Raw genomic sequence first — 27,733 nt, forward strand, 5'->3', positions numbered from 1 at the left:
AATATATAAATAACAGCCAAAGCAAACTTTTGCATTATTTTATTCCAATCAACAGTATTTATCCAGATTTTGGAGAAAAATGCAAACCAAAACAATCACAGCTACAGATCAAAGATACAAGCACAGCAGACATACATGCATATTGCAGCCACTTTATTAATAAGAGCAGGAGACATCACGGGTTGATTTTCCCTTATACAGAGTTCCATGGGTCATTACGAACAACCTGTGCTTTAAACAGACCTGGATGGAAGTCAGTAAACTCTCTGTAAACCATCCGTAAGGTCGCCGTCAACAGCCTTCGTTTGACATCATATAAGCAGCGTACACAATGCCTAACCAGGAGCTGCTAAAACAGCGAGTTCTGACATGCTCTGCGTCTGGTGAACATGACAACCGACCAGCGCTCCACACGTTAGTGCACACGTGCACATCAGGGGCCTCTGCTGTGGTTCGCATCACCCGGATCCCAGAAGCTGTGGGTTCCCTTTGCTGCTTTAACAACATTCGTCCAGATGTTTATAGTAGCAGATGTTACGCACAAATACGTGGTTACTGAGCAAATGGTGGAGTTTCAGGACCAATATGGATTACGTTCAAGCAAAAGCAACAGATATGGCTTAACAACACGGAAGAAGGCAGTAGTTTTAAGGCAAACAAATTGACTGAAATAGTGATGTGCTGGTGGGATGACAACTCGAGAACAGAGAAAACCTGCAAATGTAAAGGATTTGTGTTTTGAAAGAAACTAATACTAGTTCCCATCTTCAGATCTTTCAATGGCCAAGCAACAGCGTTTTACTCTAATCATACAAAATTAAATACACTTTGGTACATGGTCTATACACCTGCAACAGAAGCAAAGAGAAATACAATTATTTACACAAAGAAATGATAAACAAAGACTTCTGTAACGATACAGTATGTGTCTGACTGCCTCGTAAGGAATAACCATCACAATATATTCTCAAACGTGGTTAGTCCCGTACGTTTCAGAGAGTTCCTAAACCCTGATGTTTCAGAGACTGTTCTAGGAATTACAAGCTATAGTACACCCAAGATGCTAAGCATCATGGGGAATGAACCTTCAGGGGTAATGCTAAGTGCCCTTATATATCTACAGTGTAAAAGGCCTATGCAACATTAAACAAACATTGCCCTGCTATGCTAAACTGGCCTTTAATGTACATGCCACATGTGGCATGGGGTTCTTTGTTTATTTATAAATAAAATATTTTAGAGAAGTAAAGGTATGCACATTAATAAGTAGGATTAGACCAAAGGCAGACCATGAGATCCATCAGAACTTATTGCTATTCCTGAAAAGAACAAACTTCAAGGGCTACAACAAACAAGTAGGCCCATGTCTTCTGTAGTAGAGCTGCTGTATAATTATTGTTTTATATAGGGTAAACCTATCAGATCAACAGCCCACTCAATCAATCCATGGAAACCTGAGGTAACCAGACTGTTAGGAGGCCGAACTGACACACTCACTTCCTGATCTGACTGACTCCGCAGCCATAGCAACAGGGCGGGGGCCTATTGCATGTTTTCACTTCTCTCTTTGGGAGCAAAAACTAAATGCATCATCTTTGCCAAACTTGAAAACCTCAAACCATAATGCTTCTGTAATCCTACAGAGGCACACCTGATTTATTTAAGGCTGTAAGCCACTAGGTGCTAGTATTAAAGAAAATTATATCTACTGTAATAAAAACGTGTGTGGATATAACAAAGTGCCACTTCCAGCTTGCTAAATTTGAGAATTCACAGTACAACCCAAAAATAAATGAACCACTTAGGGGTTTTGATATTTTAATGTGTGATCTGACAGACTTTGTCATTTACTATTAAACTCTCTCAGCAATGCCACAAATACACCTTGACCACCTCATAATATAAAACGTTTCGGGCCACTGGACATAACAGCTCTCGAAGCTACGAAAATCAAATGGGTCTTCTTCATAAAAAAGAATTATAAGAGTTGCCTTAGTTTAGATTTTTGATAATTGTGCATTGTTTGTTCATCTTTACTGGAGCTTTCTAACCCCTTGATTGTGCTTGTTGCTGACACGCTGCACTGGGACTGGTGTGTTCTGGGAGTCACGTCACACTGTACAAACTACACCTGACTTTCCATCTTCCTCTGAGTGGCTGGGTGACTCCTGGTGGAGAACTGGTAGTGATGAGGCACTCGTATGCACATCTGTCTCCACACTGATCATAGCTTTGTTCATTTGGAAGAACTGGTACACAACGATAAGACTTCATGGCCACCATACTGTACAGTCAATGTTTCCCTAACCACACCGTTCTAAATCTACAGCAGGACAAAACAGAGGATCATATGGGGCCCGCTGGAGCTGCTCGGGTCTGGTTCAGGGGGGCTTAGATCCACTCTCCATTTCGGATGGGACCGGAAGGCTTGCTGACTCAGACTTCATGGATGGTCCTCTCTGAGGGCTTGTACTCGCTGCTCTTAGTCGAGGACATGACGAAGGACTGTGTCTTGCGTTTCAAGCGGGCACGCTTGGTGGCCAGGGACAGGCTGTGCTTGCTGGAGGAGATGATGTCAGAGATGAACTTCTTGCAGTCCACACAGACCTCCATGGTGCTCCAGTCTTCCGTTAGCTCCTTGGGAAGCTCCATCTCCTCTCTCGATGAGGACGAGGAAGAGTGACGCGTTGACTTTGACAGTCTGAGGGATGATGAAGGACGCAGAAGACGTGAAGGTATGAAGCCAAAACAGTAAGAAAGAAGTTTAGAAAGTGATCAAAAAGAACCTTCGTGGGTCTAAACTGTTCCATCACAAGAGGTAATTCAGTTGATAAAGTGTTCTTAGTTTTTGGTAGGAATGACAACCTGGACCCACACTGACCCCTTGTGGTTAAGGGTGAGACATGCTCGTGGATGGGTAGCCAGGGACAGGGGACAGGAGACAGGGGACAGGGTCTGGTGGAAGGTGCTACCTGGACATGGTGCGCTGAAGGCTGGGCCGGCGATGGCTCGAGCTGGCCTTCTCTGACTTGTCCCGAGACAGTGTGGAGGTGGACGGGCCCAGCGAGTAGATGGGCAGGTTAGCGTACGGTTTAGCGGGCAAACGAATCTGTGTAAGTAGCAGAAAGTACACAGCATGAATGTCAGTGACCCCCACAGTCCTGCACGCCCTCATTCACCAAGCCTGATATTATATCGGCTAGTCTATGACCTTCTGTCCAATGTCAATAAACATGTCCTAGTATGTCCTAATAGCAATATTCATTTTATCCTCCCTACAATGAAGATGGACAGTCTTAAGAATGCATACGATAATGCTCTCAGAGAGCAGTAGGATGATATAATAGACTCTTCAGTTGAATGGGTCCCAAGGTGGAACCTGACCCCAGATCAGTACTCAATCACTAAGAATGTTGTTAATAGTGTTATGGCTGGCTATAACTTTAGCAGTAACGCAATACACACCCTTGTGTGTTGACTAGAATACTTTGCTGGTGCACAGAAAAGCTGCTTCAAACGTAAACAGAACCGGCTTTGGAGCACTGTATCCAGGAAAATATTCCTGCCATTACAGAAATTATGTCTTAATGTTCTGCAGCCAAACTGTTAGGTGACAGGTCCACCCACTGTATGAAAAATAGCTCGCCGTTAATATGTAGAAGAGAAACTGACCTTCTTACAGCACTGTGAACACACAGGCCTGCAGAGAGGAAAAGAAACCTGGTGAAAAACTGCATGTAGCCCCTATTCATGCTGCCTTTCCTAAAAGATCAGTCGTCCGTACCTTTTGCAGAATTGGCAGGTGTAAGACCAGGTGAAGAAGGAGAATCGTTTTGTCCGACAGCAGAAGCAAAGCTGCATAAAATCATCCATAAAAATAATAGAAAATCCATGTATATGAATTAAATGTAGATTAATAATTAGAAGTTGCTGAAACTCGCAGTTTGATCATTCGTAGTATCGTAACAAAACTACATAATTTCAAAGACTAATCCAACGTACATTAGTAAACACAGAACCTATTGCCCTATTTGGCACGTTGTGGTGCTGTTTTTGATTCTTAACCTTTCATTACCTTTCCTTTCTTCAAGGCATGGTAGATGTCTTTGCACTGTTGAACCTTCTCCAGTTCCGCTTTGACCAACACCTGGCGGATGTGCATCACCTCCTCCACCGTGAGGGCCAGGCACTCCACCGGGAAGCAGAACTCCTCCTGCACCAGCACGCCGGTTACCATGGAAACAGGCAACGCACAAACAAACCCGGCTCACAGAGAGCGCTTTTCGTTTACTCACCAACGATTTGGAGCTCTGTCTGGAGGGAGGCAGGAAGTGGCGAACGTTGGTGGGCGTCTCCTTCTCGATGGAGTGCCTTCTCTGAGGCGTCTGCCTTCTCTCTGGCTGGGGTGTGGAGGAGATGGGCAGGAACATGGATGGGGCTGTAAGAGAGGGGGATGAGTCAGTGATTGGGCTGTAAGAGGGGGGATGAGTCAGTGATTGGGCTGTAAGAGGGGGATGAGTCAGTGATTGGGCTGTAAGAGGGGGGATGAGTCAGTGATTGGGCTGTAAGAGGGGAATGAATCAGTGATTGGGCTGTAAGAGGGGGATGAGTCAGTGATTGGGCTGTAAGAGGGGGATGAGTCAGTGATTGGGCTGTAAGAGGGGGGATGAGTCAGTGATTGGGCTGTAAGAGGGGAATGAATCAGTGATTGGGCTGTAAGAGGAGGATGAGTCAGTGATTGGGCTATAAGAGGGGGATTAGTCAGTGATTGGGCTGTACAAGATGGGATGAGTCAGTGTTTGGGCTATAAGAGGGGAATGAGTCAGTGATTGGGCTATAAGAGGGGGGATTAGTCAGTGATTGGGCTGTAAGAGAGGGGATGAGTCAATGATTGGGCTGTAAGAGGGGGATGAGTCAGTGATTGGAATGTACGAGAGGAGGTGAGTCACTGATTGGACTATAAGAGGGAGAATTTGTCAGTGATTGGGCTATAAGAGGGGGGATTAGTCAGTGATTGGGCTGTAAGAGAGGGGATGAGTCAATGATTGGGCTGTAAGAGGGGGATGAGTCAGTGATTGGAATGTACGAGAGGAGGTGAGTCACTGATTGGACTATAAGAGGGAGAATTTGTCAGTGATTGGGCTATAAGAGGGGGGATGAGTCAGTGATTGGGCTGTAAGAGAGGGGATGAGTCAGTGATTGGGCTGTAAGAGGGGGATGAGTCAGTGATTGGGCTGTACGAGAGGGGATGAGTCAGTGATTGGGCTGTAAGAGGGGGATGAGTCAGTGATTGGGCTATAAGAGGGGGGATTAGTCAGTGATTGGGCTGTAAGAGGGGGATGAGTCAGTGATTGGGCTATAAGAGGGGGGATTAGTCAGTGATTGGGCTGTAAGAGGGGAATGAGTCAGTGATTGGGCTATAAGAGGGGGGATATTGAACAGGTAAAATACTAACCAGTGCTGTTCAATGTGTGTATGTATGTGTTAGCCTCCAAAGATTAGTAAACTAAGGGCAGTCATGGCCTAGCGGTTAGGGAACTGGTCTTGTGACCGGAGGGTCGCAGGTTCGATCCCCAGCCCATGACTGAGGTGCCCCTGAGCAAGGCCCTTAACCCTCAATTGCTCACTTGTATAAAAAATGATATAAAAATGTAAGTCGCTCTGGATAAGGGCGTCTGCCAAATGCCATAAATGTAAATGTAAACAAAATCACTCTGTGAGGGTAGTTAAACGGTGTGTGTGGCTGGCTGCAGTTTGGTCACTCACTTTTCTTGCCTACCACAGTCTCTGGTGATGTGTCCTCCACCATGGGTGTGGAAATACTGGAGCTACTGGCTGACCTTTGACCTACTATCTCATCCTGCAGAACAAGTCAGATATTATGTCAACAGGACTGCCACCTCCGATCACCCATTGGTCAGGTGATCTTATTTCTTCAAACTGAAGGTGGAAAAATCTATTTGTCATTCACATGAATTATCCATCCTCATAACAGAAATGGAGCTCAATCTGTAATTAACAGATTAGAGTGCAAGGAGAAAGACTAATCTTTGCAAAAACTAAATGGATTCTTCACTTAAAATCACAAACATGGCTAACAACAAACAAAACCAATGAAGTACTATTTAGCATTGTGCTGGTGTTATCACAGCAGTTGTGTCCCCCCCCCCCAAAGACCCCACCATCTGCCATATTAGTATGTCTCAGTAAATCTTCCTGTAGAGGTGCATAAAAACACGCTCACATCTGTGTCGGAGCTCTCCAGTTCGGCCAGGGTGGGCGCTTGGAGCCGCTTCCTTTGGAAGCCGCCCGTACCATTCTGCTGCGCTGCTGTGCTGCTGGCTAGCGAGATGGTACTGGCCGCCTTCCTAGCCGCGTCGGGTGTGGCGATGTCTGCACGGGACAGGCACGGCATTGTCACGTGCAGGAAAATACAGCACCATATGGACACAGAGTGTGTAGCAGATAGGGACAGGGTGAATCCAAAAGCATGTGTAAGCCAGCAGGTGTTACGCACTCACACACTCACACACACACACACACACACACACACACACACACACACACACACACTACACAAATTACAGGTGGGTTTCATAAAAACTCAAGTGACTACTTGAGTAAGCAGATTGGAAGTTCGTTCTTAGCGAGAGACGTGTGATAAAATGGCTCCTCTGATTGTTTGAATAAGAGCAGCCGGTCTGAATATCGGAAGCTCATCTGATACAGAGTCAAAGGGTCGTTGGGTTGACGTGGCATTTGTGAAGGTGTCAGGCACTATTAGTGCCACAGCTCCACAAAACCCCTCAGTGACGTGCAGGTGCCTTCCCTTCCCTAAAACAGAGACACCACCCCAGTAACGGGCCACACACAGACTGCCTCTAGGTTGCAGGCTCATTGTGATGCATGCCATCTGTCTGACCAGTGAGCTCTTCAGCGTCTGCGTGAACATGCACGAACACGGAGCCAAAGTGTGGGAGAGGCCTGTGACTGATCTAATAGCAGCCTGGGATCAGATGTTATTATCCCAGCTGAAGTGATTCATCGAGAGAGAGCAGAAAAGTGCACAGTGTGTTGTAGGAGCCAGAGAGCCAAGATGCTGCCACTGGCACGTGCCCGAGGAGGACAGATGAGACCTCGGCGCCATAAACATGCTGTGCAGTTTTAACGCATTCCTGCAAACAATGAAACAATGAAACATCTTGATATATTGGTCAAAGAGGAGGACAGGAAAGCTCTCGGGCCATGTAAGGGATCTGGAGCAAAATATAACAGGACTCAGGAACAGCAAAAATACATTTGATAGTAACAGTGTATAATTTTATCTGACAAAATGAGACTGTAGGTGAGACAGCACTGTTCATTACACTGCTGCTCCTTCCTAAGAAATGACCCGTTTTACAGGAACACACTTAAATCTGACAGATCTGACAGTATTCTCCAAGATGGAAGAGAGATTGCTAAAACACTCAGAATACAGACACCAAACAAAAACATAACACCAAAACAAAGCCTCTCCAAACGGAGTATGCTAAGGTGAATTTCACTGGCTCCCAGATGCAGGGGACCGTTTCACTACACATTTGTCTGTTCATTCTCACACATCACAATACTCACAAACTCACTGACAATTAGCCGATGAGCTGAATCAGGTTTGATTGAGCATATAAAACCCACGGTGATGGAGGGTGCCTCTGGAGTCACTCATACCTCTTTTGGAGAACTCGTACAGTGCTACACAGTATCAGACTCTCTGAAATGGGCTGTTTTGGTATGAGTGAAATCAGGTCCCCCAGCCGAGCCACTAGGGACACAAGCATGGAATGGTAGTGCGGATGTGTGGCAGGGCTGGTCCAAGCAGCATGGACCAACCCAAGGGGGGCAGGCTACAGCAGGGAACACATAACACAGCTTTACCTGATGAGTCAAAGCTCTGGGACATGCTAAGTGGCCGATGTACTGCAAAAACAAAACAACCGGCGCATTAAAACAGGCAGATTTTCCAGATGTGATTGGGAGATGAGATCAGAAACAGACTGACTCCCCATTCCTAGATATGATAACCCACTACAGTCCCATTACCACATGATAATTCATAAAACCACATGATAATCCATTACAAATTATTACTATTTTTATTTAGTATTAAAATATTCACAGCTGACTTTAAAACATTCAGATATCAGATACTTCAGTGCATATGACAGAAAATGCTGGAAAGGGAGGATGGAAGTGAAAACATCTGATATATAAAGCAGTGAACCTAACAGGCCTGTTCCATCATGAGTCATGCACCAGTATCTCACCATGAGCCATGGACCAATACCACACCATGACCCATGGACCAATATCTCACCATAAGCCATGGATTAGTACCTGACCGTGAACCATGGACCAGTACCTTACCATGACCCATGAACAAGTGCTTCCCAATGAGTAATGGATAACAGACCAGTACATCACCATGACACATGGACCACTACCTCACCGTAAATATTGGACCAGAACCTCACCGTGACACATGGACCAGTACCTCACCATGAGTATTGAACCAGTACCTGACCGTGACCCATGGACCAGTACCTCACCATGAGTAATGAACCAGTACCTCACCGTGACCCATGGACCAGTACCTCTGTCAGCACTGTGTGCTATCATGGTTTACAGTGAGCAGAAATATCAGTCAGCGCCTGTTTATTAAAGCTTTAAAGCTTTTGGCCACTCGGTCCAGCAGCAGGTCGGACAGAACACCACGTCTGAAGCACAGCAGTGAAGGTGAACACCAAACATACGGTGGTCATAAAAATCAGCTTTAAAATGGTCAGTTTGTGGATTAGTAATAATAGTTAATAAGTGAAATGACAGAAGTTCTGTTTTAAAAGTGTGTGCGTTTGTGTGCGTGTGTGAGCGTGTGTGTGTGTGTGTGTGTGTGTGTGTGTCCGGGCTCACCTAGTCTGCTCCTGCGGATCTGGTCAGGTGACACTGGGCGGAGCTTCCTCTCAGATTTGATCTCCTCCAAGATGCGTTCATGTAGACTTGGAGGACGTTCAGCCTGGGGCTTCAGCTTACGAGCTGCTACCTGTACACAACACACCCACATTCACACACACACACACACACACAAAAGCACACACCACACCCACACACAAATATGCTTGAACACATGTGGACAAACATGCACAAACATAGGGAGTGACACACACACACACACACACACTACACGTGTGAATAAATGCAGAGAATGACTAAGCAGTACCACCTACACATTTTCTGTATATTTCCACACACAGACACACTGTTCCTGTCTTAAAACCCTCTGTGAAAACCTCTGTGAGAACCAACACGCACACAAACACACCCACACACCACTAGAGACTGGGTGTCATGTACGACTCTTCAAAACAGCACTCACGGGGTTGAGGGGGGGCCTTGACCTTATGAACTCCAGGATGACCTCATGAGCGCTCTTCTTTAACCGCGGCGGAATGTCTCCGTTCACCTGAGAAACACACACGCGTGCGTATCGACATGTACCTTTCACATTCTCCCGCACACATGCATAAAAGCTAAAATCACAGTCCTTAACCCTGAAGCCACAATAGGGAGGAGCTGTTGTGAATGGTTCTGAGGATCACATAACAGACCCAGCCACTGTGTTTAAAAGATCATGCATTATCATTAGTCTCACATAGCCATATACAGCAATCTCATATTTCCAGGCGTCTTGCATCTGGGATTACCTGTGAGAACACCGTGGGGTACGCGCACTTCTCTTTATTCCAGAATAGGAGGTGTCTCCTTGCTCACTCACAATACCGGCTCCACTGCGTTTAGTGTCGTGGGGTGCGGTCGGATTAAGTGTCACGTGAGGGTGGGGAACTCTTGGCCACCATTTCCACACACATGGGGTGATCATTCATGTGCAGACACTAGCTCACCAAGAGTGATGGTGAACACTTTGGGACAGCCGTACGGCATCACGGCTCGTGAGCGTGTGTGTGTGTGTGTGATGCTCACCATGACCTTGCGGAGCTTGTAGCGTTTGGAGCGGATGTCGTCCATTAGCATCTCGTAGGGCGTGAGCTGGAACTCGATGGCCAGAGGGTCGTACAGACGTTCCTGCACCTTCTTCAGCTTCACGCCGTGCCTCAGGTCCCTCATCACCTGCACCCAGCAGATCGCCTGGACCACAGTGCAGACTACAGTCACACCCTCATTAACAGCTCAGACTACAGTCACGCCCTCACAAACAGCTCAGACTACAGTCACCCCCCACAAACTGCACAGTCTATTCACGCCCTCATAAACTGCACAGACTACAGTCACCCCCCACAAACTGCACAGACTACAGTTACATCCTCACATACAGCACAGTCTACAGTCACACCCCCAAACAACAGCAGACTACAGTCACACCCTCATAAACAGCTCAGACTACAGTCACACCCTCACAAACAGCTCAGACTACAGTCACGCCCTCATAAACAGCTCAGACTACAGTCACACCCTCATAAACAGCTCAGACTACAGTCATGCCCTCACAAACAGCTCAGACTACAGTCACGACCTCATAAACAGCTCAGACTACAGTCACGCCCTCACAAACAGCTCAGACTACAGTCACGCCCTCACAAACCATAGATTTTTGTTTTAAATTTTTTATCTTATATATTGTTTTTATACTTCCTTTCTCTGTCCCTTCCTCTCTGCTGCTGTAATATTGCAAATTTCCCCAATGCGGGATTAATAAAGGATTATCTATCTTATCTTATCTCATCTTAAACAGCGTAGACTAGAGTCACGCCCTTACAAACAGCACAGACTACAGTCACGCCCTCATAAACAGCTCAGACTACAGTCACACCCTCATAAACAGCTCAGACTACAGTCACACCCTCATAAACTGCACAGACTACAGACACGCCCTCATAAACAGCTCAGACTACAGTCACGCCCTCACAAACAGCTCAGACTACAGTCACACCCTCACAAACAGCAGACTACAGTCACGCCCTCATAAACAGCTCAGATTACAGTCACACCCTCATAAACAGTGCAGACTACAGTCACACCTTCATAAACAGCTCAGACTACAGTCACGCCCTCATAAACAGTGCAGACTACAGTCACACCTTCATAAACAGCTCAGACTACAGTCACACCCTCATAAACAGCTCAAACTACAGTCACACCCTCATAAACTGCACAGACTACAGTCACCCCCCACAAACTGCACAGACTACAGTCACGCCCTCATAAACTGCACAGACTACAGTCACCCCCCACAAACTGCACAGACTACAGTCACATCCCCACATACAGCACAAACTACAGTCACACCCCCAAACAACAGCAGACTACAGTCACACCCTCATAAACAGCTCAGACTACAGTCACGCCCTCATAAACAGCTCAGACTACAGTCACACCCTAACACTCACAAACAGCTCAGACTACAGTCACGCCCTCATAAACAGCTCAGACTACAGTCACACCCTCACAAACAGCTCAGACTACAGTCACGCCCTCATAAACAGCTCAGACTACAGTCACACCCTCATAAACAGCTCAGACTACAGTCACGCCCTCACAAACAGCTCAGACTACAGTCACGACCTCATAAACAGCTCAGACTACAGTCACGCCCTCACAAACAGCTCAGACTACAGTCACGCCCTCACAAACCATAGATTTTTGTTTTAAATAGTTTTTATACTTCCTTTCTCTGTCCCTTCCTCTCTGCTGCTGTAATATTGCAAATTTCCCCAATGCGGGATTAATAAAGGATTATCTATCTTATCTTATCTCATCTTAAACAGCGTAGACTAGAGTCACGCCCTCACAAACAGCACAGACTACAGTCACGCCCTCATAAACAGCTCAGACTACAGTCACACCCTCATAAACAGCTCAGACTACAGTCACATCCCCACAAACAGCACAGACTAGTCACCTAAACAACAGCAGCCTAAACAACAGCAGACTACAGTCACACCCTCAAACAGCACAGACTAGTCACACCCCCACAAACAGCACAGACTACAGTTACACCCCCAAACAACAGCAGACTACAGTCACACCCTCAAACAGCACAGACTAGTCACACCCCCACAAACAGCACAGACTAGTTACACCCCCAAACAACAGCAGACTACAGTCCCACCCTCAAACAGCACAGACTACAGTCACACTCCCATAAACAGCAGACTACACTCACACCCTCACAAACAGCACAGACTACAGTCACACCCCCACAAACAACACAGACTACAGTCACACATTCACAAACAACACAGACTACAGTCACACCCTCAAACAGCACAGACTACAGTCACACATTCACAACCAGCAGTTTACAGTCAAATTATTTTTGGGATATTTCACACTTCATCAGGCTCAGCAATGTGTGTCATATGTTTCAAATGTAAGTGGTGTTCTCTTACAAATAAGAGTTTCATATTAAGTGGAAGAAGTTGAAAAGAGAAAAAGTTCCCTTATGTATGTCCCATCACTGAGGGTCCTAAAGAGAAACCATCGTTGTATTTTAGGGACGTCACTCACCCAGTCAGCATTCTGCAACTCATTCAGGTCTCTGGCCGGATCGTCTGTCGCATCGCCCTCCATCTTCCGCAGGTTCTAACCAATCACAGTTGAGAGAGCATGTTTTACACTTCCTCACCCCCACCCCACACGCTCTGTAATGTAATGCAGTGTAATGTAATGTAATGAGTTCCTGAAGGATCCAGAGAGTAAGGCCTCCTCTTCATCTGCACATGTCCTTTTATTCATGATTAATTATACCATTTTCTGACATGCCTGGTCAAAGGTGCATTTATGACCTATCGCCGAGATGGCCAAAAACGAGCTGTTTCTAGGACACTGTTTCATGGTGCTTCTAACCTGCGTGAGATGCTGAGATCTGCCTCTAGTGGCTGCAGTAGCACTGGGCCTTTAGTGCCGCACTTTTGTTTTGGTGCCTCTGCCTGCTGCAGGTCTAGTTACAGCAGCCCAACAGGGGTGGGTGGGGGTTTGGGGGCGTTGTGTCTATAGTGGCCTTTTGTTAGGAGGGGGAAAAAAAGCAGTGTAGGGAAACACCGCTACCATAAGACCACCCCCCCTCCCCCCCGCTGCCCCACACCCCCCATGGGAACACAGAGATCACTTTAGAAAGAGTAATATATACAGGATGAAAGACCCATCTCATGTTTCACACACACACACACACACACACACACACACACACACACACACACACACACACACACACACACACACACCCTTCATACACATTAAAGCCTTCTTAACCATGTGACCTTGATATTGCTGTATTGATTCATTCCTGTATTTTTTATCTCCACGTTTGTCTAAAGGATATCTGACCTAGTGTGGTGTTGTCTCAACGCTATACATTAGAATTCCCTCAACGGTAACAGTAAGACCACAGCAATAATAAGACCATAGTGATAATAGGACCACTATGATTATGTCCTGCTGCTTCCTGTTGTCTGTTCTGTGCAATTTTGGAATTACCAATGAAAAGTGACCATGGGGTCCATGCACCCATATATCACTCTGACCTTGCAGAATTTATGACATTAACACACCAGTTCTACATGGTCCATATGTCACCTGCAAAATGAAGGCACAGCAGAGTTTCATGAGCCACTGCCCTTTAGTTGATCCATGTTGAACTGCACAGCTGAAACATGTATAGGTCATGGGAACATGTATAGGTCAGAGTGATCAACCATCCATAGAGTCTTGACATCCCTTTAAAGGAATACTGCACCCTCAGATGCTGCTGTGTTTAACAACAGATGAAAGGCAGAGATGGCTGCTCATGGTGGACTCATTGGTGTAATGTTGACAGGGCTTTATTTTTAAGTTGAGACTCGTGAACATACCAATTCAGTATCAAACACTAGACAGAAAAAGCTGGAAGACGAACAGACACGGCCGCCCCGATTGGCAATGCTGAAACCTGTGGGTCTATATCGGCTAATAGGGGTTCACTTCTCACAGAGGGTGAGTGGTGTGGGTGGTGTTTGTGGATGGCTTGGGGGGGGGGGGGGGGGGGGTGGTGTTTGTGGGGGGTGTGGGTGGTGTTTGGGGGTGTGTGGATGGTGTTGGGGGGTGTGGGCGGTGTTTGGGAGGGTGTGGGTGGTGTTTCAGTACCTCTTTGGCACTCCGGATCTTGTCCAGGAAGGTGCGCAGCTCCATGGTCTCAGCATAGAGGGCACGACACACGGCTTGGTAGTGGTTGGGGGCATCTGCCGGTCTGGGAAGGTGTAGCGTACACAGCTGCAGAGGACACAAGGAGCAGACCTTCACCAATCAGAGGACACAAGGAGCAGACCTTCACCAATCAGAGGATACAAGGAGCAGACCTTCACCAATCAGAGGATACAAGGAGCAGACCTTCACCAATCAGCTGGCCTCTCACTTCAGGCATGCTCACCATGTACTGTAAGCCGAATGTGTCATAACCACGAAATCAGTGTTTTTTGGCACAGAGAGAACAGTTGATCACACAACTGTGATGAGCTTTATAATATGGACACAACATGAAACAAAGATCCCAGTAAGATGTAATGGATCTGAAGCCAGTATGGGTTTGAACACTGGTCTATAAATCATTGTTTCTTGAGCTGATGCAGAAAGAGTGTTTCAGGCCCAGACCACCTTCACTGCAACACACTGTAGATATACAGTAGGAATAAGATAATGATCATTCTATTCCAGAACAAACACTGAACTTCTGTTCAGCAGCGTGCCATACAGTACACTGAACCTAGTGTTTCAGAATTCAGTACTTATATGGTGCTTTTTATAACAGCCACAAAGCAACAAAGCAAAAGTCACAAAGCAACTTTAGATATCTGGGAAGGGGAGCCCATCCTTATCTGGTCAACATTGGACACCACTGGAACAAAATTTGTAATAAAGTGCAAAAGAAGTAATAGAAACACAACAAAACAAAAAAGCAAAGAAAATCAGGAGGAAGATGGTGAACATAAACACACTGTTTACATGTGGTGTTAAGAGAGTAAAAATAGTGCATGTCAGCAGGGTCCCCACAGCAAGCTGGTCCCAGTCTCTGAGAGCGGACAGCAGGATCCACACAGTGAGTTGGTTCCAGTGTCTAAGAGATAATTGTGTACGAATGTGCACACACACACACACACACACACACACACACACACACACACACACACACACACGTGCTGCCACTATATGACATATGAACAGATACTGTTGATGCTGCTGATCACATGACTAATCAAACTTCCTTCCTGAGCTGTTTCTGTGTCTGCACATCTCCATGCTAAATATCCAGCATGGCAAGTAATGTTATTTAGATAGGCTCGGAGATTGCAAGGTAAGGTCATATGGCTGGTGAGTGCATTGCCCAAACAGAGTGCTGAGGTATAGCTCTAGAGCAAGCATCCTAATGGAGCATTGCCCAAACAGAGTGCTGAGGTATAGCTCTAGAACAAGCATCCTAATGGAGCATTGCCCAGTCAGAGTGCTGAGGTATGGCTCTAGAACAGGCATCCTAATGGAGCATTGCCCAGTCAGAGTGCTGAGGTATGGCTCTAGAACAGGCATCATAATGGAGCATTGCCCAATCAGAGTGCTGAGGTATGGCTCTAGAACAGGCATCATAATGGAGTCTTGCTCAGTGAGAGTGCTGAGGTATGGCTCTAGAACAGGCATCATAATGGAGCATTGCCCAGTCAGAGTGCTGAGGTAAGGCTCTAGAACAGGCATCATAATGGAGCATTGCCCAATCAGAGTGCTGAGGTATGGCTCTAGAACAGGCATCATAATGGAGTCTTGCCTAGTGAGAGTGCTGAGGTATGGCTCTAGAACAGGCATTGTAATGGAGCCTTTCCCAGTGAGAGTGCTGAGGTATGGCTCTAGAACCGGCATCATAATGGAGTCTTGCCCAGTCAGAGTGCTGAGGTATGGCTCTAGAACAGGCATCATAATGGAATCTTGCCCAATCAGAATGCTGAGGCAGAACTTTAAAACAGGCATCATAAGAGAGCCTTGCACAGTCGAAATGCTGAGGCAGGACTGTAGAACAGACCCTGTAAGCACTTTCCCCACCCCACCTCCTCCTGTAACACTGTGCTGGGCATCTGTGTGACAGGAGGAGAAAGCAGATATTATGCAATATAGCCACAAATCCATGCAGGGCCTGCTAAGAGCTTATCATAGTCCCAGAGTAGCCCTGAGAGAAAACTCTGTGTGCGTATATACATTATATTGTGGTTTCTTGATCACATATGACAAACATCTGTATTATTGTCAGTGCTAGATTCAGAAAGCCAGATGTAAAACACAGTAAACATAAATCATTAGGCAAGATCCCCAAGCAACACAGAACCAGTGTATCTCGAAATAGCATGAGCGAAAGCACCTTTTAAACAAACACTCAGCCATACCTTGAGAACCTCACGGTAGCGCCGAAATCCATTGCCAGGGTCAAGACCTTCCTCCTCCTCCTCCTCAGTGGCCTCATAGCCTTCGTCAGGACATGGGTCCGTGTCTGGCTCACCCACATTGGTCATGAGGTCGATGAGCTCCTCGAGTGGGGGGCTCAACTCTCTCTCTTCGTTCTCCTTCAAACCGTAGTCCAGAGCTTTGTAGATCATAATGCCCAGAGACTCAATTACCTTTAACACACACACACACACACACACACACACACACACACACACACACACACACACACACACACACACACACACACACACACATTTCTCAATATAAAAATAAATGAAACATCTACAGTGTTGTAGATCATAATGAACACTTTCAATTGCACACACGCACGCACGCACAGCTACAAGTAAACACACTCCAATGAACTGTCAGAATAATAATTGGCATAGAGAGACGGAGCATGACAGCAAGAGAAAGACTCACTGAGATCAGCTGACTTGACAGACAGACAGACAGACAGACAGAGAGACACATGGAGAGGGAGAAAGTGTGAGAGAGAGTGAGAGTGAGACAGAGCCACTGGGGCATGAAGGTGTGTGTTTACACAAAAGCCAGAGATCTGAAGGGTCAGCAGCGTGTCTGGATGTGTCCTGCTGGGCTCCTGGGCCTCAATGCTCTGCAGGGGCTGTGATGAAATAGCCATCTTTATACACCGCCACACCCCCTGTCCCACCAGCCCCAACCCCGTCCCCCCAGCCCCGCCCTCTGCACCCCCAGCCCCGCCCTCTGCTGCATGTCAGAGATACCCACTATGCAAACTCAATAGTGCTGGTCAAATCATCACCTAAAGCTAACAAGATGCCTCTCGTCTCTTCTGTGTGTTTGTGTGTGTGTGTGTGTGTGTGTGTATGTGTGTGCATGTGTGTGTGTGCGTGCGTGCGTGCGTGCATGTGTGTGTGTGTGTGTGTGTGTGTGTGTGTGTGTGTGTGTGTGTGTGTGTGTGTGTGTGTGTGTGTGTGGGGCCTATGCTGCCATGTGTCAGATTTGATGAGCAGAAGTGCATGAGGGTGGCACGCAGGTTAAAATTCAGTCAATTTAATAAAAGTACAACAGAGAAAAAAACAATCTAGGCGTAACATCACATCAAACACATCAGACGAGACGGCTGATGAACCGTCTGAGGAACAAGGCCATGGGTGAAAATGAAGAGGACAGGAACAAGACCAGAACCAACCGGACCAGGAACAAGACCAGAACCAAGGCCAGAACAAACATGACCAGGTGACTTCGGTAGAATAGCTTAGAAAAGCCATTCATTCTGCAGACCAAGACTGCAAAGATTAATGGACACAGGCCGGTTTAAATAGGCAAAACATTAAGGGTAATTGGACATAGGTGTCACTAAAAGGCTGGGGATAGGGAACGGACATGATGATTATGGGAAATGTAGTTCCCTTGGGGCTGGCTAGAGGCCATAGATATGACCCTATGCTTGTGGTAGCCGTGGTGCTAGCTCTTTATTAATGGTGTGTTTATAAAATGCACCTATAAAGTAGGCGAAGGTGATATATATATAAACACTATACACACAGAATCTGTTGTGTTAAGGATATAAACTTCCAACCTTCATATGAGGCATTCATATTTTGAAATTAATTTTGTAAATAGAATGTGTTTATGACTTCTGAAGTTACTATGAAGCACTGGTTTACAGCTGAGAGGTCTGCTCCTGAGTGGGTGTGTTCTCCATCCTCCCAGGGGCACAGGGACAGAGGCTGAGGGGGGAGTTAGCATCCCAGCACACCACGGGGGCGAACATCACATTTCCTCCATGCCTTTACGCTGTCTTCTTCATTTCAGAAAAGCAGCCCTACTGTCTGTGCGATGAGAGGCACTTTCACCTGCCACAACTCTGCTTCCTTTGCCAGGGCTGCGATTACAAATTGCCTCCACGGTTCAGACAACACACAAAATGGCCCCGCCTTTGTGCCATCCGGTTTTTCTTTTTTAATACATCAAATCCTGTGCTCTCAGATCTTTAGCCTCAGTCCATCCCACGTACATCACACCTCCCGAGTCCAGAGACCAGAGTGCAGGAGGGTGACCTGAAACTTCCACATACAACAGTTCTCACAACACTGCTCTGATTTCTCCCCCGGCGACACTGTGCATAATGCAACGTCACTCTGACAGCTCCTCGGTGTTGTTTAGTTTATTCGGATTTGATTCAGGCAGGTAGCAGTATGTAAGTGGCTGGTCCCAAAACCAAATCCAAACACAAGAAGGCCACGACTAGCTAAAAACTGCAGTGCAAATGTGTCAGTAACCAGGCCAGAAGAGAGCCCGGGTACCGCTCAGAAACCTCCATCTCTCAGCATCAGACACCATCCATTCTCCTCACCATGGCAACCATGGCAGAGTCACAGACAGCAGAGGTGGAAATACTCAATTTGGAGAAATCCAAGTGTGTGTGTGAGAGAGAGAGCGTCACATGTGGTCCATTACACAGCATAACCACTGTGGCAGTTCAGAGAACCAGGGCGATAATGACTGCGTTGTCCACACAGGTCCTGGTTGCCCTTTGAAGTTATGAAGACCACAGCATTTTTGAATTGGACCCCAACCTAGTAGAGGGGGCAGAATCTGATCAAACACATGCAGACGACAAAGGGATCCCTGTCCTATAATGGGCCCCACCTGTTATCACAGGTAAATTATCTGGTGAGGACAGCCTCAGTTTGGAAATAGCTCCTTTGCAAGTCATATGTAATGTGTTTGTTGATTCACTACACTATGTAATAATGGAAAATTAAAAATAGCTTTTGGATATGTATGAATTCAACTAATTAACCCAAAAGTAAATAGTGACAGGCTCGTTTATAGGCCGTCTCCTACCAAAACAGGGCACTGGACACCCTTGCTTCATAGCCCAATGGAGTATGGTAATAGGTATGGTAATGACCTATGGTAATGCTGTATGGTAATGCAGTATGGTAATGGAGTATGGTAATGAGCATCAGGCTCGTGTGTTCTCCCTGCCCTAACACCCCTGACACAATGAGGACTGAGTGAGGGAGATGCCGGGACAGCAGTGGGAGTGGTGGAGCCAGAGTACTGGTCAGGACAGCAGACAGCAGTGGGAATACTGGAGAGAGCTTACTGGTCAGGACAGCAGACAGCAGTGGGAATACTGGAGAGAGCTTACTGGTCAGGACAGCAGACAGCAGTGGGAATACTGGAGAGAGCTTACTGGTCAGGACAGCAGACATCAGTGGGAGTGGTGGAGGGAGCTTACTGGTCAGGACAGCAGACAGCAGTGGGAATACTGGAGAGAGCTTACTGGTCAGGACAACAGACAGCAGTGGGAGTGGTGGAGGGAGCTTACTGGTCAGGACAGCAGACAGCAGTGGGAATACTGGAGAGAGCTTACTGGTCAGGACAGCAGACAGCAGTGGGAATACTGGAGGGAGCTTACTGGTCAGGACAGCAGACATCAGTGGGAGTGGTGGAGGGAGCTTACTGGTCAGGACAACAGAGAGCTGAATCTCTGCCTGGAGAGGCATATGCCCAAGAATAAGCACAGACTAACCATAACGTGCTCAGTCACGACACAATATGCACAAAAATGCTTAAAAAGATCAGTGCACACTGCCCCAAATAATAAATAAATAAATAAGTAGATCTCTTGAAATCAACATATTAAGAAAACTAACATTTCTTAAAGCACAAGCTTAATCATAGAGTGACTGTCATTCTTAATTCCTTTCTAACTACGATGTGTGATTATTGGGATGGCAAATTAATTAAGTGCTATGTAATTACTTAACCTGAACACTGTCATAACTGATTTCCATCACAAAGTGCTTCTGGAAAGGTATGAAACTGGGCCAATTCCTTCACGGCGGGGATGAAGTGGGTCTCCCAGCACCACAGAGGCTCCGAATTAGAGGCATCGTCACTCAAATAAGCCCACGCCAGGGAACCAATCACACATGGGTATACTGAACAGAAAATGCACAGAATGAAACACAAGGAAGCTTTCCTCAACTGTGTGTGTGTGTGTGTGTGTGTGTGTGTGTGTGTGTGTGTGTGTGTGTGTGTGTGTGTGTGTGTGTGTGTGTGTGTGTGCGTGCGTGCGTGCGTGCGTGCGTGCGTGTGTGTGTGTGTGTGTGTGTGTGTGTTTTGTGTATTACCACAGGATATAGTAAGACAATGCAGAGAGAGGAAGACCCGCAATAAAATAATTCAGCTGATTTTAAAAGAAGAACTAACACCCTGTCAACCTCTCCATCTGTCCTGGGAGAGGAGGTGTACACTCTGGAGACCTACAGGTACCTGGACCACAGTCTGGACTGGATGTGTAAGACTGAGGCAGTCTACGGGAAACACAGAGCAGTCTCTACTTTTTGAGGAAGACCTGGTCCATCAGGTAATGTTCGCAGCAGGACGCCATAGATGTTATACTAGTGGAATGAGGTCATCTTCATCAGATGATGAAGGCTGGACAGGCTGGAGCCAACCGGGACTGTTGGTAGTTCAGAAGAGGATGGTGGCAACATGGCTCCTAATCACAGACAATTCATCTCATCCCCTACACATCATCAAACAGAGCTGGCCCTCCAGTTCCACACAGATCAAGTCAGACTCTAGGTGGTGGAAGTGTAGGAGGTCATTCTTCCCCATCGCTGTCAGGATCTTTAACTCAGCCGCCTCATGCCACATATACTTCTCAAGTAATTCTCAGGACAGTGTACAGCCTCAGTGCACACTATTTGTACACTATTAATCACTTCCACTGTATTTATTATTTACTTGTTTCGATTTCTCCTGGCCACTACTGATCAGGACTTTATCTCTGGCTTTCACTTTACTATATTGTGGACGTTGACATGTAGTCTAACCACTCAAAATTATACTTTAGTATATTTACTTTACTTTACTTAGTATATTTACTTTACAGCAAATAACACTCAAGAAAACTGGCTCAAAAACTCAGCTAAGGCACAAGAGACTTCGCAACGAGTATAAACAGAAGAGAGATTCTGTAACGTCCCTGAAGTGTATGACAAGGAGTGGCGTGTAATTAATGGACTGCTATGGTAGAATGAGAGAACCTGCCAGAGGGCGTAGCAGGAGGCGTGACGGCCATTTTGGCTCAGCTGCGCCCATTTCTCAGAACACGAGCACTGACCGGGACATCTGAAAGAGCCCCAAAAGCAAAAGAAAGTCAAGATATCCTGTCCTTTCAGACAGCAGACGAGGGGCACGGAGACGAGTGCCGTGTATTAACGTGCGCCGTAGCCTGACGGAGCCATAGAAAGGGTGAAGCAGAATCCCTCACCGAAGCAAAGCAGCTTAGAGGGGATTTGGGTCCGAGGTCTCAGATTCACTCGTTGAAAGATGGGTGTGTGTGTGTGTGTGTGTGTGTGTGTGTGTGTGTGTGTGTGCTCAGAGAGAAACCTGACTGTGAGTTAAATGGCAAGGTCACTCGAAATGCAAACCATAACATTAGAGAGGGTGGGGGTGAGTCTCTAATTGGTCTCTAAATGTCACCAGCTGGTGACCAGACACTGCAGTCACAGGGCAACACTTTTGTTCAGTTAGTTCTGCTAAGAGCTCTGAGCCTCTGGCCAAGGGTCACACCAAAGTGCAATAAGAGCTTCAGCAGACAAACGTGTCCACTGGAACCGTTGTGGAAATGTTGAAAAAGAGTTGCATAAGTAGTTATGTAAAGCCAATGAATATTGGTTAAAATGATTAATAATGGACTAAATAATGGACTAGCTGTATTTAATTCAATAAGGGTTGTTACATATACAGTAGCTTACAGGAACGGTGTAAATGTTGACAGCATGTTAACAGCCAGTAACTCTCAAGCGTCTTTTATGGGGTCAAAATATCATATTGTCAAGGCAATTAGTGTGGCACCAGCTCTGAAAAAAAACACTATAATATTGTGCTGACATAATGCACATTAGTGGTCGACTGATATGGAATTTTCAATAGTTAATGTCGATATTTAGACAGCAGGGTGTCTGATAACTAATATATAAAGATGTTATTGTGTTTTCTCATTTATGTATTTTTGTAGTAATACCATTGTAATAATAATACATGAGAAGCAACACTGCAGAACTTGAACATGTGAACTTGAAAATGAAAAAGAAGATTGTTCAGACATCCTCTGAACTGTTTGTTCAACCTCAACATCACCCAGTCAATGGTGCCCATCATAAAAGCACTTTCTCATTCGTTTGAACAAAAAGCAAAACACATGCAAGCATTTATGTAAAATTGCCTGCTGCTTCATACATTATAAATGGCTTATGACATGATTAAAATGGATTATACTTGTTCTCTGCTGCGTGGTTATATCCACATTCAACAGAGTGAGTCATTGCAGAAGTCATTACATTCAAAAGTGCTGAACCAGTTATCATCTGTCAAATATACTTTGTTGAAAAATTATATTTTGGTAAATGTTTCCTGAACTGATAAATCAGGTGACACTTTGCTCTTCCTTTATGAAGAAGTGTGTGTATGTGTGTGTGTGTGTGTGTGTGTGTGTGTGTGTGTGTGTGTGTGTGTGTGTGTGTGTGTGTGTGTGTGTGTGTGTGTGTGTGTGTGTGTGTGTGTGTGTGTGTGTGTTTGTGCGTGTGTATGTATGTGCTGTACAACAGCCTGGTCTTTCTTTTCTGTAGGTCAACGACACGTCTGTCAACAAATTACAATACATAGAATAAAAGCAAAAATGGATTCTGTCTAATCTCTTGCAATCAATCGTCGACATATAATAATGGGCAACTGCTGAAATGGATAAAAGGCATTCAGGAAAAATGCAGCTTTGGTCATCAAAACTTTAGTCTTCAAGAAACACAGAGAAGACTGTTATACTGACAACATGGCTAATTATTTTGACTGTCCTGTTCATAAACAAGAACATGTCATTCTGATGATACTGCTATGTTCATCGGCATAAATACTGAACATAATTGACATGTTATTGAGACTTTTGGGATTTTTAGCTAGCTATAGTCTGTGTTCATGAATAGTTTTGAGAAATACACTTACAGTTTTGCAAATGTTAATGAGGATTCAAGAAATATACCAATGTGGTGGCTAAATACACCAAAGAGAATCACTGTAACACTGTTAATATCTCCATGGTCTCTACTTGCTTAACACTACATGTGCAGTTCACCTATTAGAAATAAAAATGAGTAAATTAAATACATGCACTTAAAATACTTAAATAATCAAAAGCCAATTACTGCTCATCTCAAGATCATCGGTCATGTTTCAAAATCTTAAAGAGATTGAGAGTGAATGAAATCTGATGTCATTCAAATTACAATTTTTAAATTAGTTAATTCTCATATTAACAATTTTGGCAAAGGTTGTCTCAGCAAAATACATATCAGACTAGCCAACTTCCGCATCCCCCAAAAGCCGAGAGGTAATGGTTCCCTGCAGGGCAAAGAACACGAATTTTACTCACCCATATCGCTGAGGACGATGCCTGATCTTTACCTACAGAAATAAATAAAACAGTCTGTCAGGATTATAGGAGACAGAATGATTAATCAGATTTCAGGGCTGTACACACTACCCTAGGTAACCACAAGACTGTTAGCATTGATGTGGTCCATAGGGACAGAGAGTTCTGAGCTGGGTAGTGTAGGATGGGGCCATATCTACTCATATCCTGTGAAGTAGCCATGCTGACGAATGTAAACACGCTGTGAAAACACTGAACAGCTAGACTGTTGATGTAATGACATATACGTGCCACTAGGAGCTCTCCAATCTTTCTCACCAGAGATTCTCAATCTACAGCAAAGGGGCCTCCCTCTGTCCCCAGACCTTATACACCTGAACCAGGTAATCAGCAGTTACAGAGCTCTCCATTACAAGGTGTGCTGAGAACTTGAAAATGTAAGAGAAAATGTAAGGGAACACGGTTGTGTGCAGTTTCTGCACTGGTTATTACTGTGAAGTGATATGGTGTAGCACAAGAACTGAACACATGACATGGCTCACCAATTGACTACATGAGGAAAATCAATGAGCAAACACAGGCCCCAGAAAACAGGCACCAGAACAGCATGAGGCCTCCAGAACTATCCTTACTTATTAACAGGGAACAGGAGGTCTGCACTGTCATATAGGAGGCCCGTACTGTCATATAGGGGGTTTGTACTGTCATATAGGGGTCCCGTACTGTCATATAGGGGGTCTGTAATGTCATATAGGGGTCCCGTACTGTCATATAGGGGGTCTGTAATGTCATATAGGGGGCTCGTACTGTCATATAGAGGGTCTGTAATGTCATATAGGGGGTCTGTACTGCAATATAGGAAGAAATATTGGAAGAAATTAAATCTTACAAAAAATCTCACACCGGCTGGGATGGTAGCTGGATTAAACAATAACTCATTCTCAATCCGGAACTCAGTGACTCACTGTCTGTTAAACATATATAAGAGATAAGTGTTCTTATAGTATGGTGCCGGTGAGAATGCTGGCATTCTAAGATTAACTGACAGCAATAAAAAGAGACACACAGAAGACAAATATTTAAATTTTTAACTTGACCTAAATGAAGTCATCTTAAACACTAAATGTAGTGTAATAGACCATTCAATACTGAATGTGTCTGTTATAGTCGCCGGTTAAACCAAGACTTTCTAGTCCCGGAAGCACGGAGTTAGATGTGTTTGAGGAGGAAACAACCCAGCACAGTGCTGTGGATCTCTAGAGCTGGAAATGAACGCTCCTCAGTCTGACAAAAAAACACACACACAGCCAACTTTCCCTGGAACCAGCTTCCTCTGGTCAGGGTTCCAGCATGGCACAGACGTGCGTGACAGAGGTTACGGTTACCAAAGGGCTAAAAGCCTTACAGAATGCATTTAGGTCACTGACTAGCAATCTCTATTAGACAGGGCATGAGAAAAGAACTCACGACTCTCACAGACTCTGGCACTGCAAACAGACACTTTTATATACTAAAGGTGGAGATGTTATTTCTCACGAGTTGTGAATTCCAAACATATCCTGTCTTTTAGTCAGTGGCTCCAAAACATGTCTTCAAATCGCCCCTTAGTTCATTATCTCAAAGACCAAGAAGACAAACATTTTGAGCATGTATTTATCTCAAACACTCCCAAATACAAATCTTATGTCAGGTTATAATTGTTTTTTTCATTTCAGGTAAGACATTAGCTTAAATAATGTAAACAGAGACACCACCCAGTGCAAATACGCACCAAACTCACATGCAGTAATATTTCTCCCTTATTACTCATAGCTGCTTGAAGGTGTCGAAAAATTAACCAATATTCACAGCCAAACATCTACACCTACAGAGGTGTTATACTAGTTATACTGCCAACCAATGGCATTTTAAAACTGCATGTTCCCTAATATATGATTTAAAGTTATACTCAGGTGTTTATGAATTTCAGAATAACAAATGGGCCTTGAAGCAAATCTTCAACACCAGATGCTCCAAATGCATAAATCATAGTGGACGGCATAAAGGAGCTCATTTAAAATATCTCAGTGATTCGTAAAAGTTCAGTTATGTGTGTGAAGAATTAAATCTAAATGTTTTATAATATAGGCTACTGGAAAAAACAGGCTTTGGCTACAGACGAAAATTAACGGGATATTAACAACTATAATTGTGACAAATACAAATGATGACCAATCATTTGAGTGTGATTTTGTGATCGCATGCTTGCTGATTGCTGCAACTGCAACTTGCGCCATATCGCTGTTTATGTGCGAAATCTATCAGCGTCCGCACGCCAAATAGATCAGATCTCACCAACCATAAATAGCGACGGACGGAAAGTCGGACGGTTCTCTTCCATATGTACCGTATTCTTATGTGGCAAACAATTTAGTACATTACATTGGCGATCGCAGGCCCATGCCACTCAGTTATATAATGGGTAATCACAATATAAAAATGGCTGAAGATCTAATTTCGTCTAAAGATCTGGCTTATGATGCCTGATATAGCAAATGCCTGACGCGGTGCAGAGATGCAAATTGATGGATATTTAGAAAACAAGCATCGCTCATCCAACATTTTACACCTTTACAGGAAAAGCAAGCTCTGTAATGTTAATAGGCTGCTGGTGGTTTTCACGGGAAGTATTTACCTGGAGATGTTCGAGTCTGCAACACGACCGTGCCGTCTCTATGAATTTTGACATCGCCCGGTCCTTCAATAATCCCAGCAGGATCAATCACGGAAACCCCAGCAGAACCGGGACTCTGTGATCGCTCCTCGGACAAAGAGCGACAACACTGGTAGCACACTGCCCAAGCCTGTTCCTCGTTGATGGGCTGATTGTAGAGCGTTAAAATATCCTCCAGCGACATCTCGCCTCCCTCGCTCTCCTCTCTCTCCATAGTGGGACGCGCGCTGTCAGACTGCGCGCCGAGAACCTGAAGAACCGCCGCGTCCATCAGCCCGCCCGAGTCAACATCTCGCCCATCAGACATCCTCTCATTCTACCCGCCGAGAGGGAGCACGGTGGAGAAGATAACGGTGGCGTACGGAGGAAAACAGAGACATTGAGAGCAGTGCGGTGTCTTACGCCACAGCCGTTCAGCGACGGTTCCCACGCCTTGCAGTACACTTCTCTCACAAGCATCGGTCATGTGATAGCACAGAGAATTTGCGTGGTCTTAAAACTAGCCAACTGTGAGGCTACAGTGTACACTTTTGCAATAGGTCTTTTTTAAATTAAAAATGTGTAAACAATAATGTTTTACATATTTATATATACAGGGAAATATACACAGATTGAATTAGTCAATATCAAATAATTAGTATTTCATATGATGATGATGTAACAACTATGTTATAATTTGTTGTGTCCAATATTAATAACACTGATATTATTTCATCATCATCATTATCATCATCATCATCATCATCACCACCACCACCACCATCATCATCTTCATCGACATCGATGTCAACAACACCAATAACAACAGTAATAATTATTAATGGTTTGATATTAGAATTTGCTTGGTCAGGTAATGTGAACCATAAGCTCTTGGAGTCACTGAAATACTAATTGTTTGATATGACTCTTTTTGATATATATGTGTGTGTGTATGTGTGTGTGTGTGTGTGTGTGTGTGTGTGTGTGTGTGTGTGTGTGTGTGTGTGTGTGTGCCCCTCTGCATTTTTTGCAGGGATTGTACTGTAAAGATGTAGAGGTAGTCAAAATGTGAAGTACATTGCAGCAAAGTG

The 27,733-nt window shown here is 45.1% G+C and overlaps 1 protein-coding gene across 2 annotated transcripts; it reads right to left on the reverse strand.

The window, feature by feature from the left end:
- Nucleotides 1–24: 24 nt before the first annotated feature.
- spire1b (spire-type actin nucleation factor 1b) lies at nucleotides 25–27,117 on the reverse strand. Of its 2 annotated transcripts, XM_077012490.1 has the most exons (17): nucleotides 26,625–27,117; nucleotides 23,951–23,982; nucleotides 16,452–16,682; nucleotides 14,176–14,301; nucleotides 12,562–12,636; nucleotides 10,018–10,182; nucleotides 9,413–9,499; nucleotides 8,950–9,079; nucleotides 7,918–7,959; nucleotides 6,245–6,393; nucleotides 5,767–5,860; nucleotides 4,296–4,438; nucleotides 4,076–4,213; nucleotides 3,785–3,855; nucleotides 3,673–3,700; nucleotides 2,973–3,109; nucleotides 25–2,701 (listed from the first exon to the last, which is right to left on the reverse strand). In XM_077012490.1, the coding sequence occupies exons 1-17, from the start codon at nucleotides 26,968–26,970 to the stop codon at nucleotides 2,437–2,439; spliced, it is 2,259 nt and encodes a 752-aa protein (XP_076868605.1). In that variant the 5' UTR covers nucleotides 26,971–27,117; the 3' UTR covers nucleotides 25–2,436. The 2 variants fall into 2 exon arrangements, with proteins under 2 accessions (XP_076868605.1, XP_076868606.1); XM_077012491.1 differs by lacking the exon at nucleotides 7,918–7,959.
- Between the last annotated feature and the right edge of the window lie 616 nt (nucleotides 27,118–27,733).

The sequence above is a fragment of the Brachyhypopomus gauderio genome, chromosome 7 (assembly GCF_052324685.1).
Source record: "Brachyhypopomus gauderio isolate BG-103 chromosome 7, BGAUD_0.2, whole genome shotgun sequence".
NCBI lineage: Eukaryota > Metazoa > Chordata > Actinopteri > Gymnotiformes > Hypopomidae > Brachyhypopomus > Brachyhypopomus gauderio.